The following is a 25784-nucleotide window of genomic DNA, read 5'->3' as shown; positions in this document are numbered from 1 at the left end:
CGATCCCCAGATCTGTACTGGCATAGACGTCCTAATGGACAGTCTGATGCTGCCACTCTGAAGAGTGTAAAACAAGAAAAAATAAAAAACTTTTCTTCTTTAAAGATAGGCTTAGGGGCTGCTCCTGCAGCCCCACTGCGACAGGGTGACCCGACTCCAGCATGGCACCAACTAAAACTGAGGTGCCTGTGGCTCGGGGGTGGGGTATAGAGGAGGATGGACCCAAGTGCATCCTGGGAGCAGCAAAAACTTTAACTGCGTGGTGCCCGTGGATCCAGCATTACCCCCCAAAGGTCAACCCTGTGGACCCCCTATGGACCCTGAAGTAGAAAACTGAAGTTTAGTTTAATGTGTAACAAGCTAGTTTGTCTTAAGGATGGTATCGTGTCTGGGAACTCACAAATTGGTCACAGATTGCTAAGTGACCTTCCAGCAGCTCCTACCCGAAACTACATTCTGCCCAGTAGCTGGAGGATATACTGTACTGACTGTGGGCCTGATTCAGACCTGCTTGTAAGGGCCAGCCGCTCGCAGGCAATGTTAGGCTTTTTTTTTTTTGTCTCCTGCCGCTCGCAAAGCTGTGGGAGCCCACCCATAGCTTGTGCGAGCGGCAAGGAGCGTCGCAATAATTGTGACCATCGGCCTTGAGACGAGACCCTGTGGTAGGGTCTCGGCAGCCGCAAGGCCGAGTGGACTTCCTGCTCTAATTGAGCAGGAAGTCCAACACTGACATCAGTTGTGATGTCAGGTCCTCCCTCAAACGCCAGGCGTTCCTAAGAGAACGCCTGCGTTTGGCCAACCACCCCCCCTACACGCCTACAAAACGGGGTGAGCTGTCACTCACCATCGACAGCCGCCCCGTCTTTTAGCGGGCCCCGTAGCGATTGAACTTCAGTCGCTCGGCGGGGCTTACGCATGCGCAGATCTCAAACGTCGACCCGCTTGCGAGCGCTGTGCGCTAGCGAACGGCTCTGAATCAGGCCCTGAGTGCCAGCATGGGGAGGTTTATGAGTACATGCACAAAGCACAGATTACCCATGGGAGGCAGTCATTTTGTGCTACCAGCCAATATTCCTGAGAACGTAGTCTAATAAAAGCAGTGTGTTATACATATTGGCAATGCTGCAGTGATCTCACCGATTCCTAGGCTGTACTATACCAAATATTGGTCCATGCAACGATGTGGCTGCCTCCACTGCACAAGTAGAAGGAAAACATGAAGAACCCAAGTACGTGAATGCTGCATTTATTTCAGTACAAAAGAAAAAACAGAGGTATCGTAATTATTCAGAACACGAGTCCCTCACGCGTTGCTCAAGATCCTGTACGATGTCGGCGAGTCGAGCGTGGTCCCGGTAGAAGAGGAGATAGAGCTGTCTACCTTGAGCTAGAGAACTTGTGTGAATGGAAAGTTTCTTCCGTTCCAAATCCCGTAAACAGTCCAGACACCACTGGTTAAACTGGGAGACGCAAGAGGAGAGCATTTCAAAAGCAAGTGTGAGGTTCTAGAGGGAAAATAGGAGAGATTATTTAAGGAAAAGCACAAGAAAAAAAAAAAAAGTCTCCTCTTTAAAGACATGTATATCTGATTAACAGGTCTGACTTCTGGATTCTTTTAATATACAAGTTTATTGTGTCGGGTTTTTTGTACTCTGTAAATGTAATGCTCTTTGAGTCCTCCTTTGCGTATGTGTGGAGGACAGTGCAAGCACAGCGAAGCTTCTTTTGTGATTTCAGCCCTGACTCCAGCATATACGCAGAGACGCGGGGATGGCCGTCGAAGGCATAACCATCGTAGGAAACCATCGATTGTCACCAACTATGCATGCGCTGGATGCAGCCTCTGACTGCTATCGGACTCTTGCAGCCGATGTTCACCATTGGTGAACAGACATCGATGGTAAAACTATTTACCATTGGCTGCTAACCATGGACGGTCGATAGCCATCCCTAGAGTGGAGGCCCCTGTAGCAGATAACTAGCACGTACGTTATTGCAAAACTCATTATGTTTATCATTCTGTATTTGCAGCTATATCCCCGAAACACCCGTTTTCAGTGGTTAACCACAAATATTAAGTTCCCCCTGATGTATGAAGGATCTAAAGATGTCGTTAGCCGCTACACATCGCATAATTAGCCGGGAGAGGGATCCTCCGGAACCCTCCTCCGGCAATGGCGGCTGTGCATGTACAGTCAGCGGAACTGAAAATGCGCGGCACCCCTACGGGCACATCGCAGGGATAGTGATCATGGGCGGTACTGGCACGTTCAAATCGCATTGCATGTGCGATCATGAAAAATGGGGACCTTAGTGCGCTGATCCGTCCATTCTACTATCTTCATGCTGAGGCGCAGTGCATCCATTAGAAGCAACTTGCCTCCATGTGTCTTCATGCAGATCTATTTAGCTGAAACGTCCCAATTGATTACAGTAGGTCTATGATTAATAAAAACAAGAGTAGGACATTTTCCTGTAGCCTTATTGCAGTTCAGTACCATCTATTTGGCCACTCCTGCCCTTCCTTCTTCTACAGGGACTGAAGTATAATTTCTCTAATGTGCATTAGTATTACAGAGCCTATTCCATCGCTACAAAAATAGGAGGACTAAAAAATAAAAAGCAGGAGAAAAAAAAACAAAAAAACCCCAGTAACCAATACCAACATGCTTTCACCTGACACGGTTATGTAATGACTGGAAAATCTCATTGCTTGTTGTAGCCCCTGTATCATTGTACAAGCCAGTAGGAAATGGGGTCCGTCTGAGTAACCTCTCACTGGTTGGGTTCCTGTTTGTTTTAATAACAAGTTTCTTTTGACAGAGTGACATCTGCTGGTCATTGCAAATGATAAACCACAGATATTAATTGGAAAAATCAAATCCCAATGTTGTTACTATAGGGGCCTATTCATCAAACAATAAATGGCCTGGTAACCATATGGAAACGCTAGTTTCCGCATATTTAAGTTACCAGGCCATTCATCATGATGGGTCAGATAGGACCCCTCTGGTATTCAGCAAAGTTTTCGAGTTTGCTGCCGAGAACAAGCACCATCTTCAGACGGCGGTTATTCTCAGATCCCGCTCCTTCCTATGGGAAGGAGTTCCGTAGATGCGAAGAGGGATCCGAGCGGATCCCTCCACCGCCTCCTCACCAGCGGCTTTGCGTATGCGTAACCCAAGGTCACGCATACATAGCCGGGAGTCCATAGGGACAGGGAGCAGGTAAGTAACGCAGCTACAGAAGGAGCTGCGAAACTAACCACGGGGACAACTGCTTTTCAGAGCAGTTGTCCCTTCACCAGAGCAATGATTAATCGCTCTGGTGTCACTTTTCCCCCGCTGCGAGTTGGATACTTAAGTATCCCTCGCAGCGAGATCTAAACTTCATAATCGGAGGCCATATGGCCTTCAATGATGAATCAGGGTTGCCTACCCTCCCGATTCGGGCGGGAGCCTCCCGATAAACGGGTGCAGCTCCCGCCCCCCCGGAAAGGCAGGCAAGCCTCCTGCATGCCGCCGATCCCCTGTCTCCCCCCCGTCAGTACCTGATAAACCCCCTTCAGCGGGGGGCCGCTGACGTGATTCGCGTAATTTTCTCCCCGCCCCCTGCTTCACAATGCCTGTATTTCGGCATTGTGTAGCAGGGGCGGGGCCAAAATGACGCGAACGCGTGGCCCCGCCCCCTGTCACACCCGGAAACGGCCTTCAGTCCGCCCGGCCACGCCCCCTTTTGCCGGCCACGCCCCCTGTTCTGCCGATCTGGCTGCTCCCTCCCGGAAGGAGCAGCCAGATAGTCGGCAAGTATGTGATGAATAGGCCCCATAATCTAGTATGTATATTTCACCCTGTGAATTTTTATTTTTTATACATGTAGTTTGCATTTATTTTTGCATTCAATCACAGAGGATGTATTATACATATATCTCTCCTGGTAGTTTTCTCCTGAAACAGTTTTCATTGTGCAAATTCACAGGGTGGAAAAAGATCACAGATAATATGTTTTTGTGTCCCTCCCCTTCATGCCAATTATCATCAAAGCTACGTGGAACGTCCCCTTAAGAATATTGGGGTTTGATTTTCAAATTAATATCTGATTTTTCTATTGAAGAATGGTTTGTACATTAAATATATGGGGCCAAATTTAATATGGTTCGAGTTTTAGTAAAAATCCAGATTGCACCTTCTCGCATTTTTTGAAGGTGCGAGTTGGTGCCAGGACTCGCAAATGTAATAGCCTGCAAACTTTTGAGCTCGAGGCTACTACACTATGCGAATCTGTGCGAGTATTTCCCTATGTAAACTCACACCTTTTAATGCAACTAGCAGGGGACAAAACGAGTAGGAGCCCCCTGTAATTTCCATAACCAGCACCGGACTCTTTCTAGCAGATGGGTAATGCCACAGCCTAGGGCCAGATTAAAGGGAGGTGACAGGGACGGTCGTCCTAGGGCCCCCACACAAAAGGGGCCTCCACACCCACCAGGGGTTAAAGTGGGCCGGAACGGGAGACGGAACCAGTTCCGCCTCCTCCAGCCCACCTAACCCCAGTGCCGCAGGGAGGCTCCATTAACCGGGCGCCCGCTGAGATTTTGTTACCAGCGGGCATCCAGCTCCCTCCCCGCAGCGCCAGCTGGAAGTTGGAGCTCACACCTGAGCTCCGGCTTCCAGCTCCCGCAGTGCACTATGGGAGAGACGTCATGACGTCTCTCCCATAGTTCCGAGGAGTGGCCAGCCGTACGGACGCGTGAGCGGAGCTTAAGGTAAGTATTGTGGGTTTTTTTTCTTATAAGTGGCTTCACTACAGTGTGCATTACTACAGGGGGCACTGCTACTGAGGGCACTGCTACTGGAGGCATTACTACTCTACTGGAGGCACTACTACAGGGGGCATTTTTATTGGAGGCACAACCACAGGGGGGACTACTACTGGGGGCATGACTACTGTGGGCACTACTAATGGGGGCATTGCATAAGGTGCACTACTACTGTGGGCATTATGTGTATTAGGGGCACTACTACTGTAGGCATTGTGTATAAGGGGCACTACTGTGGGCATTGTGTAAAAGGGGCACTACTGTGGGCATTGTGTAAAAGGGGCACTACTGTGTGTCATAACATGAAAAAGGGACACTACTATGTGGTGTAATGTGAATCAGGGCACTACGGCCCCCATTTAGTAACGAGTTTTATCACCAAAAGGAGTGATAAATGTCACTGTGTATGATAATGTTGCTCCAGCCAATCAGCTCCCAACTGTCATTTTTCTAACAGTTGACAGTTGGGAGCTGATTGACTGGAGCACCATTTATCATACACAGTGACATTTATCACTCCTTTTGGTGTGGATAAGATTGCGCAACTGGTGAGTAATATTTAATGTGGGTGCCTATATGTGTTTTATTTTCCTGGGGGTGTATATTGAGTTTTTTTTGTGTGTGCGCCTGTGTTTTTTTGTTCATGTGGAGCCCACGGGCCCCATTTCACAATGAGACATAACCCCTTTAGCACTCACTAAAGGGGTTATGTCCTCCTTTAAGTATTTAACAAACAGCACTGAGCTTAGCTTATCGCTTTTTGTCAATTTACCGCTTACGAGAGATGCGGTCCCCATTGCGCATATCCCCTTTTCATCCATATTTAATAGGGGCCCCCACAGACCTTAATCCAGCCCTGCCAAAGCCAGGGAAACCCTTTCATTACCCCTGACCGCTAGTCAGCCCCGGTCGGGGATATGGACCCATAATGAAGTCCCCCTCTCCAGGGCACCCCAGGCCTAGACTGATAGCCCGGGGCTATCCCTGGCACACCTGGCCGGTGGGTGCCGGGTTGATAGTGTAGTGTGGTGTAAAAATTAGATGTGATAATATTGCCTGTTGCTGTGGAACTACAGGTCACAGCAAGCCTCCCCCACATGCTGGTATTTGGAGAACCACAAGTACCAGCATGCGGTCATTACAGGACCGATGGTACCTGTAGTTCCACAGCAAAAGAAATACTAAAAAACCACAGAACACACACACCATGACAGTAAAAGTTTATTAAAACATACACACACACACACACACACACAATAACCTAGTATCCCCGAATCCATCATGTCCCCTTGTCCAGTAGGAATCCATAGGCTACCTGTAATAAATAATCCACACTCACCTCTCCTATGCGTTGATCATGTCCTCTTCGGTACATGTAAGCATCCAGGGGGTTAAATTAAAACCCTGAAAATCCTGAAACCATGCCGGACAGGAGGAAGGTTATGTTTACACATAGCCTTCCTCGTTTTTTTTATTTTTTTAACCCCCTGGATGACAATGAAGGGGCATGATCACAACTCCGGGGTCTGCTCCTTACCCCGGTCCAGCCCTCAACAATCACACTTTTACTGCAGTGAGCATCGCCGATGCCCTGCTACAATACAGTACTTATGATGGATGGACAGAGAGGCAAATGAATCAAGGGGTATTAACCTTTTTTTCCTGCATTTACACCAAATAAAGGTTTTTTGCCGCCTCTCCAAAATGTATGTAAAAGGCAGCCTAAGGAGGAAACGGATTTCTCCAGTGGCACCTTCAGTATCAGTGAAGTGTTATGGGCCCTTACTGAGCCTTTAGTTGCTTAAATGTCCAACCACCTCTACTATCTGCTGTCGCCATACTACCCTGCTACTGTACTATCTGCTGTCTCCATACTACCCTGCTACTGTACTATCTGCTGTCGCCATACTACCCTGCTACTGTACTATCTGCTGTCGCCATACTACCCTGCTACTGTACTATCTGCTGTCGCCATACTACTCTGCTACTGTACTATCTGCTGTCGCCATACTACCCTGCTACTGTACTATCTGCTGTCGCCATACTACTCTGCTACTGTACTATCTGCTGTCTCCATACTACCCTGCTACTGTACTATCTGCTGTCTCCATACTACCCTGCTACTGTACTATCTGCTGTCTCCATACTACCCTGCTACTGTACTATCTGCTGTCACCATACTACTCTGCTACTGTACTATCTGCTGTCTCCATACTACCCTGCTACTGTACTATCTGCTGTCACCATACTACCCTGCTACTGTACTATCTGCTGTCTCCATACTACCCTGCTACTGTATTATCTGCTGTCACCATACTACTCTGCTACTGTACTATCTGCTGTCTCCATACTACCCTGCTACTGTACTATCTGCTGTCTCCATACTACCCTGCTACTGTACTATCTGCTGTCTCCATACTACTCTGCTACTGTACTATCTGCTGTCACCATACTACTCTGCTACTGTACTATCTGCTGTCTCCATACTACTCTGCTACTGTACTATCTGCTGTCTCCATACTACTCTGCTACTGTACTATCTGCTGTCGCCATACTACCCTGCTACTGTACTATCTGCTGTCGCCATACTACCCTGCTACTGTACTATCTGCTGTCGCCATACTACTCTGCTACTGTACTATCTGCTGTCTCCATACTACCCTGCTACTGTACTATCTGCTGTCTCCATACTACCCTGCTACTGTACTATCTGCTGTCTCCATACTACCCTGCTACTGTACTATCTGCTGTCTCCATACTACCCTGCTACTGTACTATCTGCTGTCACCATACTACTCTGCTACTGTACTATCTGCTGTCTCCATACTACCCTGCTACTGTACTATCTGCTGTCTCCATACTACCCTGCTACTGTACTATCTGCTGTCTCCATACTACCCTGCTACTGTACTATCTGCTGTCACCATACTACCCTGCTACTGTACTATCTGCTGTCTCCATACTACCCTGCTACTGTACTATCTGCTGTCTCCATACTACCCTGCTACTGTACTATCTGCTGTCTCCATACTACCCTGCTACTGTACTATCTGCTGTCTCCATACTACCCTGCTACTGTACTATCTGCTGTCTCCATACTACTCTGCTACTGTACTATCTGCTGTCACCATACTACTCTGCTACTGTACTATCTGCTGTCTCCATACTACCCTGCTACTGTACTATCTGCTGTCTCCATACTACCCTGCTACTGTACTATCTGCTGTCGCCATACTACCCTGCTACTGTACTATCTGCTGTCGCCATACTACCCTGCTACTGTACTATCTGCTGTCGCCATACTACTCTGCTACTGTACTATCTGCTGTCTCCATACTACCCTGCTACTGTACTATCTGCTGTCTCCATACTACCCTGCTACTGTACTATCTGCTGTCTCCATACTACCCTGCTACTGTACTATCTGCTGTCACCATACTACTCTGCTACTGTACTATCTGCTGTCTCCATACTACCCTGCTACTGTACTATCTGCTGTCTCCATACTACCCTGCTACTGTACTATCTGCTGTCACCATACTACCCTGCTACTGTATTATCTGCTGTCACCATACTACTCTGCTACTGTACTATCTGCTGTCTCCATACTACCCTGCTACTGTACTATCTGCTGTCTCCATACTACCCTGCTACTGTACTATCTGCTGTCTCCATACTACTCTGCTACTGTACTATCTGCTGTCACCATACTACTCTGCTACTGTACTATCTGCTGTCTCCATACTACTCTGCTACTGTACTATCTGCTGTCACCATACTACTCTGCTACTGTACTATCTGCTGTCTCCATACTACCCTGCTACTGTACTATCTGCTGTCGCCATACTACCCTGCTACTGTACTATCTGCTGTCTCCATACTACTCTGCTACTGTACTATCTGCTGTCGCCATACTACCCTGCTACTGTACTATCTGCTGTCACCATACTACTCTGCTACTGTACTATCTGCTGTCACCATACTGCTTTGCTACTACTATCACCTCACTACACTACACTACTACTATCACTACACTACACTACACTACACTACTATCACTACACTACACTACTACTATCACTACACTACACTACTACTATCACTACACTACTATCACCTCACTACACTACACTACACTACTACTATCACTACACTACACTACTATCACCTCACTACACTACACTACTACTATCACCTCACTACACTACACTACTACTATCACTACACTACTACTACTACTACTATCACCTCACTACACTACACTACTACTATCACTACACTACACTACTACTATCACTACACTACACTACTATCACTACACTACACTACACTACTACTATCACTACACTACTACTATCACTACACTACACTACTACTATCACCTCACTACACTACACTACTACTATCACTACACTACACTACTACTATCACTACACTACACTACTACTATCACTACACTACTACTATCACTACACTACACTACTACTATCACTACACTACACTACACTACTACTATCACCTCACTACACTACACTACTACTATCACTACACTACACTACACTACTACTATCACTACACTACTACTATCACTACACTACACTACACTACTACTATCACTACACTACACTACTACTATCACTACACTACACTACTACTATCACCTCACTACACTACACTACTACTATCACTACACCGCTACTACTACTATCACCTCACTACACTACACTACACTACTACTATCACTACACTACACTACTACTATCACTACACTACACTACTACTATCACTACACTACTACTACTACTATCACCTCACTACACTACACTACTACTATCACTACACTACACTACTACTATCACCTCACTACACTACACTACTACTATCACTACACTACACTACACTACTACTCTCACTACACTACACTACTACTATCACTACACTACACTACTACTATCACTACACTACACTACTACTATCACTACACTACTATCACCTCACTACACTACACTACTATCACCTCACTACACTACACTACACTACTACTATCACCTCACTACACTACACTACACTACTACTACTACTATCACCTCACTACACTACTACTATCACTACACTACACTACTACTATCACTACACTACACTACACTACTACTATCACTACACTACACTACTACTATCACTACACTACACTACTACTATCACCTCACTACACTACTACTATCACTACACTACACTACTACTATCACTACACTACACTACTACTATCACTACACTACACTACTACTATCACTACACTACACTACTACTATCTATACACTACACTACTACTATCACTACACTACACTACTACTATCACCACACTACACTACACTACTACTATCACCACACTACACTACACTACTACTATCACTACACTACTACTATCACTACTACTATCACTACACTACTACTATCACTACACTACACTACACTACTACTATCACTACACTACTACTATCACTACACTACACTACTACTATCACTACACTACACTACTACTATCACTACACTACTACTATCACCTCACTACACTACACTACTACTATCACTACACCGCTACTACTACTATCACCTCACTACACTACACTACACTACTACTATCACTACACTACACTACTACTATCACTACACTACACTACTACTATCACTACACTACTACTACTACTATCACCTCACTACACTACACTACTACTATCACTACACTACACTACACTACTACTATCACCTCACTACACTACACTACTACTATCACTACACTACTACTACTATCACCTCACTACACTACACTACTACTATCACTACACTACACTACTACTATCACTACACTACACTACTACTATCACTACACTACACTACACTACTACTATCACTACACTACACTACTACTATCACTACACTACTATCACCTCACTACACTACACTACTATCACCTCACTACACTACACTACTACTATCACCTCACTACACTACACTACACTACTACTATCACTACACTACTACTACTATCACCTCACTACACTACACTACTACTATCACTACACTACTACTATCACTACACTACACTACTACTATCACTACACTACTACTACTATCACCTCACTACACTACACTACTACTATCACTACACTACTACTATCACTACACTACTACTATCACTACACTACACTACTATCACTACACTACACTACTACTATCACTACACTACACTACACTACTACTATCACCTCACTACACTACACTACTACTATCACTACACTACACTACTACTATCACTACACTACACTACACTACTACTATCACTACACTACACTACACTACTACTATACTACACTACACTACTACTATCACTACACTACACTACTACTATCACATCACCTCACTACACTACACTACTACTATCACTACACTACACTACTACTATCACTACACTACTACTATCACTACACTACACTACACTACTACTATCACTACACTACTACTATCACTACACTACACTACACTACTACTATCACCTCACTACACTACACTACTACTATCACTACACCGCTACTACTACTATCACCTCACTACACTACACTACTACTATCACTACACTACTACTATCACTACACTACTACTACTACTACTATCACCTCACTACACTACACTACTACTATCACTACACTACACTACTACTATCACTACACTACACTACTACTATCACTACACTACTACTATCACTACACTACACTACTATCACTACACTACACTACACTACTACTATCACCTCACTACACTACACTACTACTATCACTACACCGCTACTACTACTATCACCTCACTACACTACACTACACTACACTACTACTATCACTACACTACACTACTACTATCACTACACTACACTACACTACTACTACTACTACTACCTGTCACTCCAATACTCTGCTAAAACCTTTCAAATGTTGGGAGGTATGTACAGTAAAATGTCCCTGAGGTCTAGTACTGACTGGGTCTCGCAGCTGCAGGTTCCTTGTCCCTCGGCACAGAGAACTGTGAAGCTCTTCACAATCACTTTCCAGACTCGTGGTTTGCGGGAGTGAACTGTGGCAAACGCCGCTCAGCGTCATCAGTTCCTGCACAAGTGATGCAACCTGGCGCTGTAAGGCTTCATACTTGGGGAACAACTCTTTTTGTCTGGATGGGTTCTCCAGCATCATGGAGAGCCTAGGAGAGTGAAATGACAACGTTAATGTGGAGGGAAACAAAAGAACAATGGAAATAAATAAATGGGGCAATTAGACAATCCAGGTCATTCATTAAGCAGCAAAACACCACAATGTATCCAAATCATTTGCACAAAAGCATCAATGCATCAGTTCAAAGTAACTGCATAGCGTTAAGGTGGGTACACACCTGACAGATATATCTGCAGATGATGGTCGTTCATACACACTGAACGACCATCATCTGCATGCTGCAGCAGGTCTGGCCGGACTGGGGGCGGGCAGGGGCGTGGCCTAATCATGGCCACGCCCCCTTAATAAAATGATGGTCATTCAGTGTGTATGAATGACCATCATCTGCAGATATATCTATCAGGTGTGTACCCACCTTTAGTGTCCTTACTGAAGGCATACATGATGCAGCGTCCCAGATTTCCTACATGGTGGGCAGGTTATATTGAGGGCGCCTTGCGAAAACCAGAAGGGAACAACCACTTTAACAGAAGAAATCAAAGACCAGTAATGGCGTAAAGGTGAGCGTGGTCAAGTGCAGACCCAGATTTTCTTTTTAACAACTCAAGACTCGATAAAAAAAGCTAAAAATATTTAAGGATGTCAACATGGACCCAGCTCCTTGGTAGTAGCTGCCCCCCCATTACTCCCCTCTGCCATCTCCTCCGGGCCCTGCTGTGTGCCATCCAACACTTCAAGGCATATGAAGTCCCAGAATGCCATGTGTGCCAGTCATCCTTCTAGAGCTTCAAAATGGATTTCTACTCACGAGGCAATGGAAGTTCCATGTTACCTTCCCCTCTGAGCAGGATGTGTAGAGCGTTGCTCTGTGGAGTGTCCCGGTGGTGGTCAAACAGGGAGGAGATAAGAAAGAGCTCTTCATAATTTGAATAGAAGGCCTCCAAGCTCCTCGCTGTGCCCCTAGTTGTCAGTATTGAGGTACTGGCTAATAAAAGCTCTGTCCATTTGTGTAATAAACCTCACTGGTGGCGTATATAATATCTTGGTAACAAAGTGTAATAAGCTCAATATTAAGCAGCCACTGCTAACACAACACTACCATGTCCTCAGATTCCTTTAGATCTGCCTGACCAACATAACCAGAATCTGCTGAATGCAAGACAAAGTAACAGAAGGGGAATACTTCCGAGCTTTCTAATGTCGGCCACAAAGGAACAAAGAGCAGCCTAAGTGAACAGAAACAGTCAGTAGTAGAACAATCAGCAGCCAGCCTCACACCTCTCAACGTACAGACCATGGAGCGTAGACCGGGCAGCCCGGAGCCAGAGGAGAATGCTCCATAGCAGGATAGGAAGTTCAAAAGGAAAATAACCCACACAATGCGAGGTGGGAAAGAATGTAAGCGTCTCGTAGCTTCATACAGGGATCCCGATTCCCAAACAGCGATCAGTAAACAAAAGGAAACTACAAAACACACAGAATCGCAAAACTAAATCAATGCAAATACCCCACATACAGTATTTAAGCTTGAGATATCGGGATCTATCTATTGCTTATAAAACACAATAATTAAAAACAATTATTAATAATGAAGTGTACCTGCCACCTACACTGTGAAGCCAGCAATTTTATGAGCAAAGCTAATACTCCTGAGAATTATCCATGATATACGTAACAGGAATAGCCCCAAAACTAGGCTACATTTTTATCCCTTTGTGGTTACACTTCCTACTTTTCAGTAGAACAGGCTTGAGCACATTTTAAAAATGAGAGGGGGGGGGGTAGGGAGTGGGTACTAGATGCCCTGGATCATTGGAGGGGCTCGGCGGGAGCCCGGGCCAGCTGCTGAGGGGAACAAACAAATAAATGACCACCCCTTGCAGCACCTCGATTTTTCCCCAGAGGGGGCATGATCACGCCTCGCAGATTTGACCACGCCCCCTCAGTACTCAGGCTCCCTGGATGTCTCAACTGCCCAGTTACATTTTCAGTAGAAAAGATGATGACCACCCCAAACCTTGCATCCTAAGACCCTTTTCCCCAGTTGTTGAACCTTTTTTTCCCTTTTACATGTTCTGTATTATCTTATGTTTTTCCGTAAGTACTGTATAACTGTGTAGTTTTATATATTAATGTTTCGTAATATCAAAAACGAAGGGTTACGAAGTAGTGTGGTAACAGTATGTATGACATAATAAGTGACAGTCACAACTAAATGAGGGTCTCACCTGACTGCTGTGTGATCTTTGCTGTCCACTCGTAGGGGCGTCAGCCACTGAGGAGAACCCCGCAGGTCTCTTGTCCCAAGTCTCTTTCCAAGCTCACCTGATCTGTTCGCCATCTCCACTTTCAGGGCTCGAAGATCCCTTTCGGTTTGGCAATGTTCTCGCATCTCAGCCTGTAAGCCCAGCTCCACCAGCTGTAGGCGCGACAGCTGGTAGAGAATGGCCTCTGCCACTGGTGCTTGGTTTTGGTCCACCTGTGCCAGCCTCTGCTTCTCTGTGTTCACCCATTCCTGAAGCCCGGGCAGGCACATCCCGATGGAGGCTTCGCACACCAGTGCAGGAAGTCTCTGGTTTTGCAGGGCCTCTACTTCTGCCTCCAATGACTGAACCTCCCTCTCCAGCATCGGCACACGCAGAGGATCCCAAACCTAGAAATGGGCAAAGATCAAAATGGCTCTGGTCTGGATGTGAAAGGCCAAAATTAGGCCGGATTGCAAGAGAAAAAATAAGTAAAAGGACAAAAGTGAGTCACAGAGTTAAAGTTACATATGAGCTGAGCGAGTACTATCGTGCGTGAATTCACAGTGCACATCCTCAGAACTCTGTGTGCACTCATATGCCACCATGCCGATTACTTAAAGTCTGTGTAATGAATTTAAAAAAAAAAAAAAAACCCAACAATAAAAACTGAATAACTGCCGATTGATAAATAAACCCAACCTCCGGTGACAGTGGCACGTGACTGGGAAGTACAACTGTCATACAGTAACGCAGGTGTTCTTAGGTGAGCTCAGGGAGGACAGAAACCTCCTGTGAAGCCAACTTCAAACAAATGGGAAAAAAGTAAGATATAGTTGTGTCGTCCTACACCTTCGCCCTAATCAAATAGCCTTGTTTGGTACGTCAGGGACTCTGCAACTTAGGTGCGACGAGCATCTTACGTCTTACTCGCACCAGTAAAGTGACAAAATGACATTACAAGTGTACATTGATCACTGGGGCTGGCAGTAATTATGTGACTTAGTTACACTCATAAGTACGGGTGTTGTGTAAAAGATCAACAGTGTATAGATAGACAGGCAATAGGTCTACAGTAGGGGTGGGCAATGGGATGTAGTTATGAGACCGTCGGGCGCATGGCCGCCGGTGTCAAACCCGACACTGTAATCATAGGCAAACGCAGGGGGGGTTTCCGTGTGCCTGGAAACCCCCTCCCCACCCCACACCATGACAACAATAGAAATAGTAATATAATAGAATTTTACTAGTGCTGCATGTTCTTCTCAGTATCACAAATGAAATAATTAGCACCACCTGTGGATCTTTTAACATGTATCAGTCAGTAATAAATAACCTGTGCACCAACTAGGAGATCTGGAAAACATTTACTGTTAGGGATGTGCTGCTATAGAGCCCAATATGTACATATATGTCCAGGGCAGTGCTAGATTATTCTGCTGCTCCCCCAGACTCCCGACTTGCTCTAATACTCTGGAATGGTGCCTACATCTAAAATAAAAACATTCAGCTCAGGCAGGATGGCTTACTGCCGCATGTAATGGCTTACTGTGATTGCTGGTCCTCTATATGCTGGAATTATGACACACAATTCCCTTTGTATGATGCATATTAAAGCTGGTTAAGTGCACATGCTACCCTCTTCATGGACTGGCCACACTCACTCTAAAATCAAGCATTTGGAAACCCCCCTCTAGAAATCCTGCGTTTGCCACTGGTAATCCCGTCAAGGGATTTAACACAGGCATCAAAATCCGCCGCCTATGTTAATCCCCACGCCGGAACGCCGGACTGATCGTCCTGTCCCAGGGGTGAGTATACAGAGCCGAGGATGGGGGGGGGTTACGTTTAGGGACCCCCGGGAGGACTTAGGGTTAGGCACCCCCCGGGGAAGGTTAGGTTTAGGCTAGGGGAAGGGGGGTGTTAGGTTTAGGCACTAGGGGGGAGGTTAGGGTTAGGCACCCCGAAGAGAGGGTTAGGAGAGGGTTAGGGTGAAGATGGGTAGGGATAGTATACTTACCTGCGCTGTCTGGATTTTCACCCCTCGGGCTGCCTGCGTCGGGATTTGAGCCGCTGGACGTCATTCATACTGATTCCGTGGGCAATAAACGGGACCCCAGATGTTGTAAAACTACACATCCCAGCATGCCCTGCCACAGTTTTTCTGTTTGGCTATGCTAAAAATGTTGCAATGCATGCTGGGATTTGTAGTTCAACAACAAGCTGGAGGCTTATTGCCCACCCCTGGTCTACAGGGTCAAAAGGATCAAATGGTCGATAAGGACTAAGTTTGACAGGGTCAAAAGGTCAACACTTTTTTCTTGTTATTTTAACCCTGATCCTTACCCTTACCCTCCCCCTAGTGCCCATTCCTTAACCGTCCTCTCCCACAGCCTAACCCTCCTCCTAGTGCCTAACCCTAGAAATCATGAAAAACCCCATATCAACCTTTTCTGTGTCGACCCATGTCGACATTTTAACTGTTAACAATTTGACCCTGTTGACCTATTGCCTGTCGACCATCTGGTGTCAACCTACTGACTGTCTATGTGGACACTGTGGATCTTCCATCCGGATACCCATATGTCCATCTGTCTAAAAAAAATGTTCCAATACGAGCGGTTGCACCCATCCCCCCGGCCACATTTCATGATGCTTAATATGCAACTTCACACAAGTAATACTAAGGGGTCTATTTACTAAGCAGTGTTAGGAGACAGTGTGAAAAGTGATAAGAAAGTGATAAGGTACCAGCCAATCAGCTCCCAACTGTCATTTTTCAAACACAGCCTGTGAGATGACAGTTGGGAGCTGATTGGCTGGCACCTTATCACTTTCTTATCACTTTTCACTCTGTCTCCTAACACTGCTTAGTAAATAGACCTCTAATTCCTTTGTGACAAAAGTAGCGTCCCTGGTGCATGGTGAGCATCTTCGTATGTGGCTACGATGTGACTAAGATGCAATATTTAGGAATAGGTATATTTCTCTACCCCTGGTGGAGCATCTAAGTCATGCCAAGAGTCAACACTATATTGCAAAAAGACACTAGGCGGTCAATCCAATTAGGTGTGAGGTTGCATCACGAAACTTGCATACATCGCGTAAATTTGCGCACCCGAGAAATGCGAGATCCAACTAGAAATGCCCGTTTGCGGTACTCGCGGTGAGGTTGTGAGAGTTTTCCACAAAAAAAAAGCGAACTGAGAGAAATGCATGAAAAAGTGGGGAAGCCACCCTGGACCACGCCAAAAAACCGACAACCGAGACAGTGGACCATATAGAAGGTTGTTAGAGGCCATAGGGAAAGTACTGGAGGTTCTTAGGTGGTGTCAGATAACTGTGCTTTTTATTAATGATAGAAAAATGATAGCAAGCGTTTCTCAGCAAAATAAAGTCTTTACAGACATTTGGGGTACAGAAAAAGGTTTGTCTAGTAAATGTTTTTATACAAGTTTTTAAATAGTTGAAATAAACCTCTCGTCAAAACCCCCTCTCCCAGCTCTTCCACATCATTTAGCCCAGTATTGAGCTTTTTAGAGAAACTCTCCTGACATGTCTTTATTGGCCAAATTATGCTATATAAACCCCTCCAAGTGTGTGATTTGTATTGGGAAGTGTGTACCAGAGGTTTTGTATTAGGAGTCTGTTTCAGATGTGGAAGCAATGCCGAAATTTACGCAGATTGAGCGATTGTTAGCCATTACGCATACGTGTAAGATGCACTGCGCATGCTCAGCGAGTGAATTGCGATTACGCTAACACAGGATTCACTTGGCAAAGTGAGTGACAGGTAGTCAGTGTTTGGGGGAGGTAACAAAGGTGGCTAGAGAAACGCAGGCGGACCGTTTAAACACTATTTTGTTGGCGTGCATAAATTAGCCACTGTGTCCGTGCTGGCAGCAGGAGATCCCTCTGTGTCTGTGACAGCTTAAGCGTACTCAGGAGGCTGATGGCCGCCTCATGGCCCCTGAAGAAAATCTACACGTTTGAAAAGGTCGTTAGGCTTGCTGTATATTTGCACAGTTCTAATAGATGTGAAGCTACAATACGAGTGTTGATCCTTCCTTCCTAATTCATGGGACAGATAAAGACTTATTTAAATATATATATAATAAACACTACTGTATCACCTGGTCTCCTGCATTCCTGTCCAACCAGGCTAATGCCTCCTTATTTCCATTCAGGGTACTGAGGGCAAGGCTCAGCTGAACTCTCTGGGATGCCCATGCAGTTCGCACCCTCTCACTTTCTTTCTCCACTTCTTGATGAAATTTCTTTCCTTGATCCAGATCTTCCTCTTTAACAGTGAAGACTCCTTTGGCACTCTCTTCTACCTGCTTCCAGCATGCGTCTTCAAGCCTTATGTACCCCTCCAAGTCGAGCGAAGAAAGGAATAAGCCAGGAGCAGAGCGGTTGGAATGATAGTCCCCAAGCTCGGTTACCATCTCCTGAAGTCTCAACAAAGCAGAATTGCATCTGGAGTTCACGGTGGACAGTTCTTGCTTGGTGCGATTTAGGCTTTTTTCCAATTCCTTCTCCAGCTTCTCTAACGAAAGACGATTGCAGAGTAAGGTCAGCCCCAAGGACTCTATCTTGTTGCGGGACTGCAGTCGATGTGTCCTCAGGGTCTGCAAACTCTGAAGCTCTGCTTCCAGTTCCTCCCTTGTATCTGTCATTTCCCATTCACCTTCTCCATCACTTCCCCCTTTGCAGAGGTTCTCCAGTTCATCTGCTTCTAGAAGCGGCTGGCCAGAGTTGAGGAGGGCATTGTAGGCCTCCAGCTGCTCACCGCTTAGAGAATTGTTCTGGTCCACCGCACCACAGAGCCATCCGAGGAACAGCTCTGTTTCTTCATTACCTTCACAAAGCCAATCGAAATCCTCACCCTTAAGATCATGTGCACCTGGGTAACCAATAAGACGAAGCATATCCACAAAATCCGACCCTTGTACACGGGGCGGATCCAGGAGAAAGCAGGTGGATCTCTGGCGAGAAAGACCTGCTCCGTGGGGTGGAATCTAGAAAGATAAAGAGGAGAAGCATTTGCAATAGAGTGTCCACATTTGGGATCACAGGTGAAATAAATGTTGATACGTAAAATAGAATACTCACTAGATGGTTTGACATTATATTCCTCCAAATTCGGTTTTAAGAAGAGTCCTGAATGAAGACAAATTACACACTATGTATTAGTAGGCTTGTCCAGCAAATCACAAAAATTCAACACTATTACTGTTCGTGTATATTGCTTAGTATGGTAACACGTGTACTATATTACCTGATTGGACAGCATGACAAATATTTACATAGGAGACATGAGCATTCTGGGATCTGAGTTTTGAAGAAGATTTATCCTAAACGCTGGACAATACAAGAAAACAAGGAGCAGAAAGTTGGTCCAAAGTTCACTCTGGGTATCAGAAGTGAATTCTGAAAATACTGTACTTTTTAGTGACTGTGACCATGTCTCCCTTACATGCTAAGGGAATAATTTTAATTGACAATGACTGGAGCCATGCAGGGATGGCTCTCAGTGGGTTAACAAGAGATGGCCATCATTAGGGTGTCCATTGATGGTTACCATCGATGGGTCCATAAGTGATTACCATTGATGGCACAAAAACCATCTATGGTGAACCATCAATGGTTTGCACCTCATGATGAACTCCACTGCTGGGGGCACGGCAGGACAATCAAAAATGGGGGCAGGACTAAGCTCCATCTCATCAAAAACAACAAAAAAGTAACCATCGGCACCCAATTGTCCATCGATGGCAAAGAACCACTGGCTCTCTGCTATAGATGGCAAAGCCATCGGCTATCGACAGTTAACCATCGATGGTCATCCCTAGGGTTAACCATTGATTTCCACTATCGATGATACCATCTGTGATGAACATCAATGCATGAAACCATAAACTATCCATCGTGACAAATAAAAGAGAACTGTACGTTGAGACTGGTTATAAGAGAGGGATCTGTCACTGTGTTGCTGGTTTGACCAAGAAGCACCAGTAGGAGATGGCAGTAAGGGCAAATTACTGAAGCTAGAAAAACCCAACACATACTGGGTAGAGTTAGATAATTCTGCGCCAATATATAACGTATGCCATGTAGTGGGATAATGCCAGGGGGTTGCCCAAAGACCATCTTGAGAGTGGAGCATTACCTAGGAGAAGCGTTGTCAGATTGCAGAGACACAGGATGCCCAGATACAGTAGCATGAGCAATGAGCATCTCCAGGCTCAGTGCCGGGGACAGGCCTTAGCCTCAATTATTCAGCAACACTCATGAAAATAAGAGTTATGTAGCTGGAAGGAACATTATGGGGGGGGGGTATTAAATTTGAAGCGAAAAGTCCGTGCTGGACCTTTCGCTCCACAGTGGAGGTTTTCCGGGGATAAAGTATCGGGCGCGTGCCCGCTTCATCCCCGTATTCAATCAGGAATGCGAAAACAGGAGCCGGCGGAAAGGTAAGTTTCACCAAAAAAACTTACATTTTCTGGAATTGTCCCTGGGACCCCGCTAAAGATGTCCAGACATGGGGGATCACTATGGGTACCCCGTTTTGGCTGCTGAAGGGAAGTCAGGTTTTTAAATAGCCGCGGCAGGTGCTTTTTTGCGCCTGTGAAGAAGTGATAAAAAATAGCACTTCGATTTTTTTATTTTTTTTTAAATTAGTTATTCCTATCAAATTTGGGGTACATGAAAATGGGAGTAAGCATATTTTTAAGTCCCTAAAGTCAATAAAAAAAAATTAAGCATAAACGCACATGCCGCTACTCTGCGCAATGAAGAAGACACCTGCCGCATACTTGGGGACCCCTCTGAATTTAATTTGGCTATTTTAGAAGTGTGTTCCCTATATTTTTTGTTTAACCCCAAAATGAAAGTACATTATTTTTGGGGGGTGTCCCGATTTTTTTTTTTTACTTTTATTGACACAATTTTTTTTAAATGACATTTCCAGGGGTGCAGGTTATTTTTTTTAAAGCCTGCACCCCTAAACCCCAATTCTGCACTTTTTTTCGCCACCTATTTCAGTGGTGAAAAGTTATCCCCGTTTTTTTCAAGACTTTTCGAAGCTGCGATAGGTGAAAATGATGTCATCGGCGATAAATTATTGCTGATTCCGACATTTCGCTCCAAATTGAATATGGCCCTATGTGTCAGAGGTGCAGAGAGAGGACAGCTACTATGACTAAAGTGACACCCAACCGGACCCATCGTGAGACCTGTAAGGACCTTGGAAAGCCACGTGCCCTCTAGCAGAAGCAGGTCTCCACCATGGCTAGACGTGGAAGAACCCGGCTTCAGACATGGACCAATAATAGCATTCATGAGAATCCTGACCACCACAGCAGCTCAACCAAGGCAGATAAATTGCATATTCTCCAGGTATGGAGCATTGAGGGGAGCACCACAGCATGCAGGACTCAGCCAACAGGGACCATGGAGTGTGCACATTTACATATTCTAAGATGCGTTTATATAAAAACAGCACAGAGCGGTTTATATGAAAATATATAGCATTGAGCTGTTTTTATATAAAAGATTGATTTTTGCTGTTTATGAAGACTGGACAATAGCCACTGAGTGGTGATAGTACTAAATGCTACGCTGAATAAGGCTATACGTGACAACTCAGCGCACAGTCTGCTTTTGTTCTTACTGTATAGACTTGTTTAGGAATTTGTACTTACGCAGACGGCTAATGCCATACACAGACTAATCGGAGGGCATGGCCTAGCGAGCCTGGAGTCAGATGGGCTCGCAAAGAGCGTTGATCTACATATGTAGCAGAGCCTCCAACATGACCCATTCCATTAGGTACAAAATGCTCTGCTCCTGGACTTCCCTCTTAATTGATGATTGCAGCCACCTGTGATGAAACACCTGTCTCATCAATTAACTAGTTCAACACAGGTGGCTGCAATCATACATTAGGTGGTAAGTCCAGGAGCAGAGCATTTTGTACCTAATGGAACGGGTCATGTTGGAGGGTAGGATGTAGGTGTGAAATCACCAATTGGAAGAAGCTGCTAGGGAACTTAGGGGTTTAATTACGAAGCCTTGGATGGAGGTAAAGTGAACGGAGATAAAAGTACCAGCCAATCAGCTCCTGTCATGTCACAGGCTGTGTTTGAAAAATGAAAGTTAGGAGCTGGTTGGTTGGTACTTTATTTCCATCCACTTTATCTCCATCTAATGCCCGTATTCAATTTGATGCGAAATGTCGGATGACATCATTTTCGCCTATTCTTAAATATCCCCGTAATTCAATTACATTGACTTTTCGCCTGTGCGAAAAGTCAATGTAAAAAAACGGGGATAATTTTTCGCCTACCTTTAGCAGGCGAAAAAAAGTGCAAAATTGGGGTTTAGGTGTGCAGGCTTTAAAAAAATAGCTTGCACCCTTGGGAATGCCCCCTTAAAACGAAATGTGGAAAAAAAAAAAAATCTGGACACCCCCCAAAAAAATGTAAGAGTTTGGGGAGAAAAAAAAAATTGGGGAACAGTGTTTAATAATAGCAAAATAGGTTCAGAGGTATTCTGTAAGTATGCGTCAGGTGTTTTCTAGAATAGGCTATTAGCGGCAGGTGCATTTTTGCATAATTTAAAAAAAATTTGTTTAGGCACTTAATAATATGCTAGTACCCATTTTCATGTACCCCAAATTTGATTGGAACACTTTTAAAAAACGAAAAAAAAAAAGCTAAGTGCTCTTCTGCATCACTTCTTGAATGTCAGGAAAAAAACACCTCCCGCAGGTACCCATAGTGATCCCCCAGGTCTGTACATCTTTAGGGGGTCCTACAATTATTTCCTGAAAATTCCCGTATTTTTTCGCCGATCAAAGTTTCACCAGTTCCCGATTTTGCCTACTTTGGAATTGAATACGGGGAATAGCGGGCACGTACACAATACTTTTCCACCTGGAAAACAGGCAAAGTCTTGACTTTTCGCCTCAAATTGAATACGGGCCTAAAGGTGCATACACACATAACGATTTTTTGAACGATTATCGTTAAACGATATAGTTTATCGTTCAAAAAAAATCATTCACTTTCTGAGTCAAACGATGAACGACTATCATTCATGCGCGTTCACGTTTGTAGTTTAGTCAGACTTGTCAACTCAACGATTTTCAGTAAGGGAATATGCAAAAATCGTTTGTAGTTCAAAAAAATCGTTCATTACATTTAGTAAATGAACAATTTTAGAAAACTATTTTCGTTAATTTTTTCAAGGGAAAAAATCGTTTACTAAAATCGTTCATTTACTAAATCGTTGTGTGTGTATGCAGCTTTAAGCTGCATACACAAACAACGATTTTGTTACCAATGATTTTATGAACGATTTTCTGTCAGATTATCTGTCAGATTTTTTAAAGTGTAATGAACGATTTTTGCATATTCCCTTAATGAAAATCGTTGAGTTGACAAGTCTGACTGAACTACAAACGACAAACTACAAACGTGAACGCGCATGAACGATAATCGTTCATCGTTTGACTCAGAAAGTGAACGTTTTTTTCAAACGATTATCGTTAAACGATATCGTTTAACGACAATCGTTCAAAAAATCGTTGTGTGTGTATGCACCTTTATGGTGCATACACATGGTCAGATTTTTCCTTCAGATCTGAACGATAACGATTTAAAAATCGTTCAGTCGTTCATATCTGAAGGAAAATCTGACATATCTGACATGCCTGAACGATGCGCGTTCCCGTTTGTCAGATAACGATATCTGACATCTGATGTGTTTGCAGTCAGACTTGGACGATTCTATTCATTTTAATGCAGTCAAAAATCGTTCAATCGTTCAGAACTTTGGTAAAATCGTTCAATCGTTCATCTGACAAATCTGACCGTGTGTATGCTCCATTAGACTTAGGGGTCTATTTACTAAGCAGTGTTAGGAGACAGAGTGAAATGTGATAAAGTAGCAGCCAATCAGCTCCCAACTGTAATTTTTAAAACACAGCCTGTGAGATGACAGTTAGGAGCTGATTGGCTGGCACCTTATCACTTTTCACTCTGTCTCCTAACACTGCTTAGTAAATAGACCCCTTTTTCATTTTAGCTAATTGTTGTTCTGTAGTAGCCGCAGGTAACAATTTAACACCACAGGCTACAGATAGCTCTGGGTCCATTTCACCGCTCTAAATAAAGGCACCATGAGTCTTGTAAAACTTATTGGAGCAAGCATCTGGAATCTGCACTAACCCCATGAACTCTGCTCATTTGCTTATATTATATATTCAACATGATGTTATCACTGTTTCGGAATAAATTTGCCCATACAAATTGTAACAAAAGCATAAAATAAAGCCACAATACTACAGAGATTCATTGGTACATACTGTATAACATACTTAGCTACCTGTTTCATAAGAATCCTTTGGTTTGTTTTTTTGCTTGACCTCTTTTCTGGCTGTGCTGGAATAATTACCTTCCACCTGTGAGGATATTTAGGCTCAATTTGCACCTGTTTGCTCCTGACCACTAAAAGGAACCCACACTCAGTTATTACTTCCAGTAGGTTCAATGTGAATTGAGAGGCCGTACCCTCAAAAATGTTGGTTCAGCCCACAAAATGGCCACCTCCACAATGTATATGCAACAAAGGCACTTTACCCTCTCACTACATATATCAATAAAACCTGTATTCCTAGGCTTACCATATCATCCCTTTAAACTGAGACACTCGTGGATTACACAGGTTCTGTGGCTGATTAAAACCAGGTGAAATCTAGGCTTGAAGTCAGCCAGCCACAGAACCTGTGTAATTCCTGGGTTTAAAGTAGGGGTGTGCATCGGCCACTTTTCGTGTTTTGTGTTTTGGTTTTGGATCTGGATCTTTCTTCGTGTTTTGGATCTGGATTGGTTTTGCCAAAACCACCCTTCCGTGTTTTGGGTTCTGGGTTTTGTGTTTTGGATCTGTATTTTTTTTTAAAAAAGCATAAAAACAGCTAAAATCACAGAATTTGTAGGTTTTTCTGCTCCTATGCTATTATTAACCTCAATAACCTTAATTTCCACTCATTTCCAGTCTATTCTGAACACCTCACACCTCACAATAGTGTTTTTATGTCCAAAAGGTTGCACCGAGGTAGCTGGATGACTATGCTAAGCGACACGAGTGGGCGGCACAAACACGTGACCCATCTAGGCGTGAAACTGCAGTGGCAGACAGGATGGCAGTTTGAAAAACTAGGCCCCAAACTGTACATAATGCAAAGAAAAAAAAGAGGTGCAAGATGGAATTGTCCTTGGGTCCTCCCACCCACCCTTATGTTGTATAAACAGGACATGCACACTTTAACAAACCAATCATTTCAGCGCCAGGGTCTGCCACACAACTGTGGCTGAAATGATTGGTTCGTTTGGGCCCCCACAAAACAAGCTGGCAATTAATCTGTCCCTGCACAAACTGGCTCTACGGAGGCAAGATGTCATCCTCATCCTCCTCATCCACCGATTCCTCACCCTCTTC

The 25784-nt window shown here is 44.5% G+C and overlaps 1 protein-coding gene across 5 annotated transcripts; it reads right to left on the bottom strand.

Moving 5' to 3' along the window:
- Nucleotides 1-1230: 1230 nt before the first annotated feature.
- LOC148506589 (HAUS augmin-like complex subunit 3) lies at nt 1231-24991 on the bottom strand. Of its 5 annotated transcripts, none has more exons than XM_088446555.1 (6): nt 24970-24991; nt 19395-19442; nt 18413-19300; nt 14265-14689; nt 11848-12064; nt 1231-1505 (listed from the first exon to the last, which is right to left on the bottom strand). In XM_088446555.1, the coding sequence occupies exons 2-6, from the start codon at nt 19407-19409 to the stop codon at nt 1284-1286; spliced, it is 1767 nt and encodes a 588-aa protein (XP_088302681.1). In that variant the 5' UTR covers nt 19410-19442; nt 24970-24991; the 3' UTR covers nt 1231-1283. The 5 variants fall into 5 exon arrangements, with proteins under 5 accessions (XP_088302681.1, XP_088302680.1, XP_088302679.1 ...); XM_088446554.1 differs by lacking the exon at nt 24970-24991 and adding an exon at nt 24664-24864; XM_088446553.1 differs by lacking the exon at nt 24970-24991 and adding an exon at nt 24672-24863.
- Between the last annotated feature and the right edge of the window lie 793 nt (nt 24992-25784).

Source organism: Taudactylus pleione, unplaced genomic scaffold (assembly GCF_031769625.1).
Source record: "Taudactylus pleione unplaced genomic scaffold, aTauple2 ptg000400l, whole genome shotgun sequence".
Taxonomy (NCBI): domain Eukaryota; kingdom Metazoa; phylum Chordata; class Amphibia; order Anura; family Myobatrachidae; genus Taudactylus; species Taudactylus pleione.
Note: the sequence above shows the minus strand (reverse complement) of the source record. Positions and strands in the feature narration are given on the sequence as shown.